Source organism: Cololabis saira, chromosome 21, assembly GCF_033807715.1.
Source record: "Cololabis saira isolate AMF1-May2022 chromosome 21, fColSai1.1, whole genome shotgun sequence".
Lineage (NCBI taxonomy): Eukaryota > Metazoa > Chordata > Actinopteri > Beloniformes > Belonidae > Cololabis > Cololabis saira.
In genome coordinates, this window is record NC_084607.1 from 11,279,423 (window position 1) to 11,290,624 (window position 11,202).

The 11,202-nt window shown below is 39.0% G+C and overlaps 1 protein-coding gene across 1 annotated transcript; it reads right to left on the bottom strand.

Annotated features, from left to right (window-relative positions):
* Positions 1-1,197: 1,197 nt before the first annotated feature.
* mettl2a (methyltransferase 2A, methylcytidine) lies at positions 1,198-6,907 on the bottom strand. The gene is made up of 9 exons (XM_061711419.1): positions 6,742-6,907; positions 5,290-5,378; positions 4,857-5,125; positions 3,237-3,286; positions 3,080-3,140; positions 2,837-2,976; positions 2,631-2,737; positions 1,785-1,850; positions 1,198-1,684 (listed from the first exon to the last, which is right to left on the bottom strand). Exons 1-9 carry the CDS (start codon positions 6,900-6,902, stop codon positions 1,545-1,547), a joined length of 1,083 nt encoding a protein of 360 aa, XP_061567403.1. The 5' UTR covers positions 6,903-6,907; the 3' UTR covers positions 1,198-1,544.
* Positions 6,908-11,202: the final 4,295 nt, after the last annotated feature.

Here is an 11,202-nt window from a genome sequence, read left to right on the forward strand (position 1 = left end):
CTTATTATTGAAAGTAAAATGATTTTCATTGTCTTCACAGAGTAGATCAATTGCATTTAGAAAAATACAAATAAATCTAGAGTTGGATGTCAGCGACAGACAGTTGAAGTGATCACGACTGCATCACGGCTTCTCCTGGAGTCGCTGCTTGTGGGCCTGAAAATCACACCCATCCATGGAGCATCCATTTCATGCAACTTGTGGAAACTTTAAACCACGGCTCTACATGAACATTTGCAACAGCAGGAAAGCTAGTTGAACACCCTCCATTTGGCTGTTTACATGAGTACTATGGGTGTAGGTTACCATAGCAACCACACTGATAAAAGCACCCAGAATGGGGACAAACGGATCGGATCTCATTTGCAGTATTTGGTCTGAATGGTCAGTCAAAGAGGCCAATTCGAGGGCCGTAGAACATAACCTCTTATCTGACAATTTACCTTTTTTGGGAAAACACAAAAAACGGTTGTTTTCTTGTAGAATGCTATTTTTTAAGGATACCCCTATCCTAACCTAACCCTAACCCTACAGGCTGAATAGGTGCAGCCCACATTGTGATGTCATCCAAAGTGAAAAACACCAATCAGACAATTTTGCAGATAGGAGGTTGTTCTTCAGCCCAATGTGAACATAGCTTGACAGCGGTCTCCGCCCTTGTCCGTTCAGCCAGTGAAACTTTCCCAAACTTACCAAATCTTTTCAAAATATCATCCAATGTATACGTGCAAGGTCCAAGTTTTTTGAAAATTTGCCTTGAGAAAATTGATTTTAACTGATCAGCTCGTCAGTTTGATGAGCCACAACCCATCCTTGCTTGAAAAGATGAAACTTTATTTGGATGATCTTTTCATACTCAATCCTGAAACCCTCACCTGTTGCAAATATATCTGTTAAAAGTACTTACTTTTGTATTTTATAAGTTTTTCCTTCACTGAATGCCTCTCCACAGAGTTCATTGTTAGCTTGCATTAAAATCCATGTTTATATTTTCTATATATGATATTGATCACTGAAGACAGTGAAAGTCATGCCTGTTAAATAAAACTCAGATTTAAGTTTCTGTGCATTTTGAAAAACTTCAATACAATATTGGAATGTGGGTTTCTGAGTAAATGAATCAACCGTCTTAGCTTTCACTCCTGCTCCACTTTGCACGGCTGCCAAAAAGGTCACTACGTTTTTAAAAATCATGCAATTTATTTCAAAACATCAACTGATTGAAAACAACATTTGTAAGAATAGAAACCTTGTTACAGAGGTGACCAGCCCTTTCTGAGATTACCGAGTACTGAGGCAGTAAATCATTGCTCTTGTCGCCAAGACTGTGGCACCAGAGTAGACGAGTCCGACCACGTTGTTGCAGCTGAGAAAAGGAAGAGCCTTTAACGATCCCGTTGCCTCCCCTTCATCACAGCTACAATAAAGCTTCTCAGTTTTGTTGACGCCCTGGAAAAGGCCAGCGCCAGCTTCCTCTCAGCTCATCGCTTCCGTGCTGGAGATCAGGCCAGGTGGGTTCTCTCATCTGCGCCCCATCCTGCGTCTCAAGACGCCTTGCGGTACTTGCACTGGATCCACACCCTGTACATGGTGAGCTGTTTCCCCCTGTTCACCTGCAGCCGCCTGTCCACCAGGTTCTGCACCTTCTCCAGCCCTGCATTAGTGAACAGCTCATGAAGCTCATCTGAAATAGGAACATGCAAAGAAATACGTTTAATCACACAAATTAACAGTGAAAAATAACAATAATAACAATCCCAGTAAGGATTAATGATCTTTATTACCCTGAGTAAAGAAATACACTCTCGTTCCATCGCCGCGGACGTAAAAGTTTTCTGAGAGACACCTCCCTGAAATAAATAAAAACACATTGTTTTACAACAAAATCCAAACCTTTCTAACTTGTGTTGGTCTAAATATGGCATAACTACCTCCAATTAGGGCTGGGCGATATGGACCAAAAGTCATATCTCGATATTTTCTAGCTGAATGGCGATACTCGATATATATCGATATTATTTCTGTGACATAATTGGGGTTTCCCCCAAAGCATTATAGCATAGCATCTCTGTTAGCTTCATTTTTTTCTGAGGCAAACCCTTAAAAAAAACAGTCAGTTTTAATAAAAAGCCTTGTGCCAAATGTCACACAGGTACATTTATTAACAGAGGTCTGCACAATATCAAAATGTATAAAACAAATGAAATAAAATAAACTGCCTGCATATATAGAATAAAAATGTTTCCTGAATAAAATAAAACAAATATCCCTTTCCTGCATAACAAATTAAATTAAAATACACTGTGCAATTAATACAATGTAGACAGTAACAGGCAGACTTTTCCACTGAGGATGAAAGTTGTGCAAATAACAAAACATTTGTGCAAATCTCAAATAAAACATTCAAGTCAATTTGTCACAAAATAAGCTATATCAAAATCATTAAAAAAAATAAAAAATTAAATCGATAAACGATATTGTCTCGTACCATATCGCGTTTGAAAATATATCGATATATATTAAAATCTCGATATATCGCCCAGCCCTACCTCCAATGTTTAAATGGTTGCATGTGGCTAGAATTACTCAGAAAAGACTCTGAAATGGTGCCCTCTGGAAAAAGATCTGACCTTTTTTAAATCGCAGTTGTGCCATATCATAGCGCCCGTAGTCCCTGAGCAGCATCACCCCGCCAGGCTTCAGCAGGCGTGCTAGTCTGCTGATGGACGCCTGCATCCTACGACGGAGGGAGACTTTTACAAGGCTAGTACAGTATGTAATAGCTCATACTCGCCGAAGTGAAGAGAAGAAAGAAGGCAAAGAAATAAGTTCATACTTGTTTGGATGCAGAGCCGACAGCACAAAGATCAACACTATGACATCCAGAGCTCCATCAGGGATGGGGTAAGTGGCTTCCACGTCACTCAAGTCGTGGACGAAGGCAAAGCAGCGCTCAGAGTCGTACTCGGGATTAGTCTGATGAGAAGAGAAGCAATTTAATGTTTTCAATTAGCTCACACACACACACACACACATGAAGGTGAACGCATGTCATTCTTTCATGGACCAAATGTCTCACTTTGACCAAGTCCACAGCGGTGCTGGAGAAATCACAGCAGTAAACGAAAAGTCCCGGGTCACTGCAAAAGGTAAAGGTCCAGTTATAGATTGTAGCAACAGCAAAACCTTTTTATGGGCCTGGAACCTCAAAATGTCAGTGTCTTGTATGATCTTACTTGTTGGTCTTCAGTATTGGAAAGACCGTGTTCCCCACACCACAGCCAACCTGTACGGAACACAAGTCAGACAAAAGTCACTATCATCGTGTTTTTGACTCCATTTGGGTTCAGATAACACTCCACATTTTTAGAAATAACAGGGTAAAATTCATACCAGCTTCCATACTCTACTATTATAAATGTAGTTAGGGCTATGACAGTCTTATTGATATGAATTCAACAAAGAAGAAAGAGTGTTTGGCATTGATGGCACAACCACCGTGTAAAAAAACAAATGCAATCAATATTTCCAGTTAATGCATCAGTCCATTGAAAAGATGCATTGTTAAGACGGTAAATCAATCCATCCAGGAGAACACAGAGGCATTCCCAGACCAACACCCACACTGTCCTGGGTCTCCCCTGGAGTCTCCTCCCAGCTGGATGTGAACTAAACATCTCCCCATCAGGGGTCAGCCTCACCAGATCACAAGACCTCAGACCTCAATCCCAACCAGTAGAGGACATTAGGGCTGGGGATCGATTCAAATGTCAAGAATCTATTCGATTCCGATTCTTAAGATTCAGAATCGATTATCAAGATTTGATTCAATCCGATTCGGATATTGATTTGGGTTAGTGTTATTAAAACTGTTTTTTGAGCTGTTGCATGAATTATATGACTGTAGTTATGCAAAATATTACTACTAGTATTATTTTGAGATTAAACAGCAAGTATTGGCAGCTAATGATGCTGTAAGGACCAATCAGCTCCCAGAATGCTGATAGAACTGCTTTCAGAAACATCATGGGGCAGAATTACCAAACAGATCCAGGGCAGCAAACGGAGACGGTTGAAATCGGTTTAAATTTTACCCACATTCCATTTTTATTTGTTCCATTTTCGGTCTATTTTGGTTTTTAATTTTTGAGCATTTGGTTTTTATCATTTTTTGCAAATACTGCAAAAGACAGTATATAAAGTAATGAAATATAGACAATTTATGCAATTATAACCTAACACTTTAATGTTTTCATACCTTTAAACATATTTAAAGGCAAAAACATGGCACCAGTTATTCTCGTGTCCAACAAAACATTCCTTTTTTTGGGGATAAACAAAAAAATAACCAAAAGTTGTAATGATATGATGAAAAAAAAATACATAAATAAATACCTCCTCCCCCCAAAAATAAGATAAATAAAAAATAAATAAAAAAAAAAAAAAAAACGATCTTTAAGAGATATAAATCGATTTTTAAGAATTAATATGAGAATCGATTTAGAATTGGGAAATCGATATTTTAAACACAGGCCTAGAGGACATTCCTCCCTTTTCCAGCTGATAACTACGGTATTAGATTTGTAGATACTGATTTTGGTGCTTCAAACTGCTCCAGAGAGCAGAAAGTTGCAGCTCCATGAAACCAACAGAACCACATCAACTTCCTAGAGCAGTGATGGGATCCTGAGACCACCAAAACCAGAACCCCTCTGCCCCTGGGCTGTGCCGAGCAGCACTGATGGAGTCCAAGTCCCGCCTGGAGTTGATCTAACTCACCATCATAAATGCAACTAAAATGTGATTGGAAGTGTGTGGCGAACAAATGGCAAATTGCTTTCTTGAAGACCTCTCACCTCCAGAATCCGATAAGCCGCACAGGCGCCGGGAAAGTCACCGTTTCCTTGAGGTGAAGCTGCAAAATCCGTACACTGTTTTTGATCCGGGCCGTCCTGCTGGCTGTCAACAGCCGCTGCAACATCTGGAGGTGATTCATGGTTGAGACTACACTGCGGGGCCAACTCTGGGAACTCCGTGAAGAGCCAATGGCGGTCTTTGAAGAAGCGATTCTCGTGGATTGTATAAAACCCATTCCAGTACTCATTGGCCTGGCTGTCGTATTCCTCTGAAAGAAAATTTTAGGTGTTAAAGTTGGTGTTTCCGTGGCAATATGGTACATTTACACACCTCACACAACTTTGAAAAAAGGGAGACTATGTCTCCTCCTGATCATAAGTATGTGTATCTTGTATATGTTTCAGGGTGGAGTCTGGACGGCAGTAATGAGACCTTGTTTCTCTGGAGGTAGAGGGTGACTGTGTTCTAAAACTTTCTTCTTCGCAGCTTCTTCTTGCTCATCGGTCCACTCCACATTGTCCCTGTTTGAGCACAAGATACCATTACTTAGGATTGATGAAACAATGTGGTTATTTAGAGCACAGGAGCACTAGACAGTCCTGAGATACTTATAAAAGGTGTTGTTGTGGCATTCAGACACAGTAACAACATGTCCCTGCCCTGCTGGGGCTGTATTATATCACATCTGGCAAAAGCAGAATCAAATCTGCATCATACATTCATATCAGTCACATCAGAATGTGCAACATGGAAAACTGGAGATTTTAGCATTAAAATGCCTTTAATTTGGAGATATTTGACAACAGATTTTGCCCAGAATTATTTATAATGTTTGGATAGAGAAAAGTATACTTTTGAAAGATAATTATCACAAATAGTCAGACCTCATTATTGGGCACCAAGTCAGATGCTCAATAACCAGTACTCGAGTTGAGGGGGGATGAGGGGGGGTGGCATCCCTCCTGAAGTAAAAACAGTCAAAATCATCCCCCCTGTAAAAATGCCATCCCCCCTTTCCATCCCTTATGTCATTTCATCAATGAATGTTTTATTACTGCTATTTCAACATTTAGAGTCATCACCAGAAAAATAACTTATTTGACAATTTTCTCCTGTTTCAAGTACATTTTCACTTGAAATAAGTAGATCTGCCAGTGGGACAAGATTTATCTTCTTATTACAAGCAAAAAAATCTTGTTCCACTGGCAGATTTTTCTACTTATTTCAAGTGAAAATCTACTTGAAACAGGTGAAAATTGTTGTTTTTTCCAGTGATGAGTCTTGTTTTAAGTGTAATGAGATTTTTTTTACTAAAATGAGACATTTTAACTAGAAATAAGACAAATATTCTTGTTAAGATTTTGAGTTTTTGCAGTGATCCATTTTACTTATCCTGTTAAGGACAGAGTCATATTGATAAGTTCAGAAAACTGTTTGTTATTGTTCTGTTTTGATGTATTTGATGTAAGCCCAGTGGATATTTAAAGCTTACAGAAGGCTGCATTTAACTGCTGCTATGTCATTCCTGCAGTATTTCTGCAGGTGTTTTGGTCAGTGATATTATTTGTAATATATTATATTATTTTCAATCAGCACAAATTATCTGTCCCCATATGATAAAATCCACCATCCCCCCTGATTTTTTTTTTTTTTACAACTCGAGTAGTGTCAATAACTATGAGCTGAGATTAGTTTATTAAACCAAACCAAATCATGCAAATATGTCCCTCATTTATGATTGCTTTCGATATCTCACATTACTTGAAACAATCAGGTCTAAAGAGTCAACAAAAAAAAAAACAGCACTTGACAGCTGAAAGTTTAGGGTGATGATGCAGGAGATGCACGTGGACATTGCTGCATCCCTTCAATCTCTGTACCGACCACGCGTTGTGCTGGAACACCTGCCGCGGGTCCGTGAGGAACCGGGTCCCGAACTGCGGTCTCTTCGCCTCCTGGATGGATCCGAGAGTCCCGCTGAGAGCCGGTCCAGTGTCGCTGTTGCCCGACTCCTCCACCCCGTCTGCGGTGCGGGGCGCCGCCATGATGGATATGACGTAACGGAAGAAGGGCTGGATAAAAGCCTGAATTATGGTTCCGCGTTAAATCGACGCGCAACGCCGCGTACCCTACGGCGTAGGCTCTGCGTTGGTGTAACGTGGAACCATAAATCAGCCTTAAGGGCCGGACGTGTATGACTGATGCGTTCAGGGATCAGCGGAAATATTGGATAAAGGTGGGACAATGAAGACGACGGATTGAATCTAAAATGAATGGTGTGTTTTTTTTCTTGTTAAAGAATCAGCGATTTGGTTTTATATATACGTTTTTCAATGTGACACAATTAAAATTATTTTATAAAATCTAATTCATTTGATTTATACATTATCAACCAAAAAAACGTTTTTATTATATGATTTTATGTTATATTTAATTTAAACATGAAACATGGCACAATCTTATAATAAGTAATTTGAATAAATGTACAACGAAAGACCAGCAAATTTGATTTGGACTTTCTCATTCCATTAATATGCTGTTAAGTATTTAACAGAAAAAGAGGGGAAAAAATTGGATGACTACTTTTATCAGAATTAATGAATAGAACTCCTTAATCTGGCCTTTTCCGATCATAAAGTTTAGTGTACAATGTTCAGAGAGGGACAGGATAGCTTTGATTTACTACATGGTTTATTGTATATTATACATTTTTTTGTGCTATAAACAAATATTTAAAATCAGCTCATTTTATACCACTCACTTCAGTAAAATGTTTTATAGCGGTACATTAACGCAGCAGAAATGCTTTCACACAAAGACAACTTTCAGGCTCCACTTTATGCTTGTGCTGTGAAATGTGTACTGCACACTAGAGGGAGATATAGACCAGGATTATCTTCCAAACCAGTCACAGCTGTGTGTAAAAAAAATAATAATGGCAAACTGCTTAGTACAGTGTATCTCTTGCAGACATGTTGCTGTTTAAACTGGTCATATACTCGTGTGACACTGGACATCATCAGCACTGAAGCATGAGACATTTTGTTGTACTGACTTAGTCTTTTTACAAGTCTTTACCGTAATTCTTACGGCCAGTGACTTTGAAATATTTAATCCCACTGGTCACAATAGTATCAGTAAAACAATGTTTAATTTCTAAGGCCATAAACATTTTACTGAATGAACTATCAATGTATTTCCAGCAAATATTGAAATAAGAAAGGGTCTCAATGAAATATGTGCAGTTTCACATGTTTACTGTAAATTGTCACATGACCAGAACTGTTCTCTCGCGCCAAGAGAAGAGGATGGCAGCAACAAAGATCCCAAAGGAAAAGTTAGTCAAGTATGTTAACATACAGATATGACATAGATTGTTGGCACACGTCATGTTTAAGGTGTTTAGTATTGATGTATGCATTTGTAATTGCTCAACTTTGTTCAATGTGGTCATAGAACTCACAAACATGTCACTGTTCTACCTAACTTTCTGCTGCATGCTTATTACCTTTCTACTTCATTTTACTCAGGTGCCTCAAAGTTGCAAGTTCATCCATGACGACTATCTTTACCACCCTTTCACTCATGGATGAGATGACAAAAAAAAAAGAATATGAGAGCGCTGGAACCATGAGGTTGAATCGACTGTTTGATGTCCCATTCACAGCTCTGAATGCCTTCCTGAAGTCACCCCGGGGAACCTCTGAGGTTCTGTGCCAAGAAGAGAAACTGCTGGCCCGTTGGAAAAACAATAACATTGTTACAGTGGCACCAAACATGGAGGAAAAATACACCCAAACCTCTGTCAAGAGGGGGACAGACTTTGACGTGCCTTTGACAACATCCAACAACCAAAATGCATCAGTCAATGCAATGAGCGCATGGGTGGTGTTGACCTTCATGACCTAGGTTTCACAATACCATGTCTCAATCAGGTCTAAGAAGTGGAAGTGGAAGAACTTGTGGTGGCCCATCTTCGCACGGTCTCTCAACAGTGCTCTTGTAAATAGCCATCTCTTTTACAGAGAGGTTATCGGAGGGACCATCAGCCAGCCGGATAGTGTCACAGTCTCTTCTGCAAAAGTTTGAAACAAAACCACTGAGCCATGGAAGGAGATCTCCACTGAGTGCTACTTTATAAGATCAGGCAAGATATGACAAAGCTTCCAGCTGGCCGATCAACACAATGCACCGGTTCCAGAGATGTCGCCGTTAGGACAAACACACTACGTATGCATGTGAGAAATGCAAAGTACCACTCCACATTGAAGCTTCAAGACGTACCATGGAGTGTAGATTAGGGGATGAAAAGGGGTTGAAAGAAAAAAGGTAAACAGGAAAGTAAATAGACAGGAGAAGCTACACAATGAACACATGCAGTCTTACATACAGTTCACACACACACACACAAGAGCGCACTAACACATGCACGCACGCACGCGCGCACGCACGCACGCACACATTCATTTAAATTCACTCAATATTTTTACCACAACCTCGTACAGCAGATACATATGTACTATTAACATCAATAATAACCCCCAATGTTATGAAAAATACAGCTAAAATGCCACAATTGTCTGATTATTGCATAAAAATTCTACATTATTATTAAGAAAGTGATGAAACATGGATGGAATTAATCTGCCTTCAAACTGTCTGTTTATCATTATTTATTATATTCGGTTGACTTTAAGACCCCTGGTACTTTTTGGGTCACGGCCTGGAACATTACTGGGACTTTATTTTTGTGATAATAATAATATGTCAATGAAAATACACAATAGTAAAGAATGGTGGCATACATCTTAGATGAAAAATTAAATAGAACAACGTTTCAATTAAAGTTTATATCTCTGAACTGATATATCAAATGATGTGATGAATGAATAACTGCTGAACGCCAATAAAAACATGCAAAGCAAAAGATTATTGGTAGCTACTGGCTCTAAAAAATCTTCTGTAAACGCAGGAGTTTTAAAACAAAGGTAAAACCTTGATAAATCAACGTTTTTCTGACATTCAATGATAATCAGAACCTCATTGTCTATACAGTATATGACAATGCAGTCCCTGAATATAAACTCCACAATAAAGAATCTGCAAATGTGAATGATTTGGAACAAATGCTGAACAGTTTGCTATTCCCTATAACTGAAAAACAGTAATTCTAAGACAACCCTAGAGTGTGTTTGGGTCTGCCTTCCTACACAGTATGTGATGCACAGAATTTCAGAAGACTTATGCTCCATCCAGGGGATGTACTGTATACTCTTTGTGATTGCTGCATGTGGTACTGGATTCCTACGAATGTCCAGAAACTTTGCAGCACTTCCTTTTTTGGTCATTGCTCTTGCTGCCGTGCGGTGTGTGTTTATGTGTGTGTGCACGCTTGAATATTGGACTCTACACAGGTCAAATTGACCTGAACATCATGTAATGGGCCATGAATGTTTGGGAGGATTGCAGCACATTTACTCTATTAATGTTTTTGTTTTACAAATTCTTCAGGGAAAATTTTACTAAGACTGTGGAGTTTCAACTTTTTTTTCTCATGTCAGTTCTTTTTTTTTTTTAAATCAAAAATATAAAATAGGTTAGTTTGACCCAAACACATAAGTAAATATATAAAACCCTTAATTCTATTTCATATACAGAGATAAACACAAAATAATTGAAAAGAATGAGTAAATAATCAAAATAAATTCTAAAAGGACTTAATGGACGTAATGTAATTTGCAATGAAATTTACTCAAAAAAGTATTGAATAATACATTTCATATTCTGGTATGTTATTTGTTTAATATTTCAAATACAAGGTTGAGGGGTTTCATGATTGAAAGTAAAAAAAAAAAGATGTTTTCATGGTGTAGTAGCTGAAGGTACTATTATCTATACCTGCTTCTTCCTTTGAAGGTCACAGCTTCTGCTGGAGCCTATCAACTGTCTGGACAGGCTGGCGGTCCATTTCCAGGCCACTGTGACACAAACAAGCTCACACACTCATACAGTCAATTTAGAATCACCAGTAAGCCGAACAAACGTGTTTTCGGATGGTGGACGGAGACCAGAATAATACCCAGAGAAAAGCCATGCATGGCAGGAACATGCAAATGCCACCCAGGAAGGAAAAAGAAGAAGAAAGGGAGCGTGTTTTTGTCCCTGTCTTCCAGAAATGTTACTGTTTAAACTACTAATGTATTTGTGGATTGCCTTTGGGGACACTGGACAGGATCGGCACTGAAGCATGTGCTGTTTTTTTGCACTCTGTGATTCTTTCCACATGTTTCTACAGCAAGTTCTTCAGCGTCTCTGCAGTTTCTGCACACAAACCAGTCCGAACTT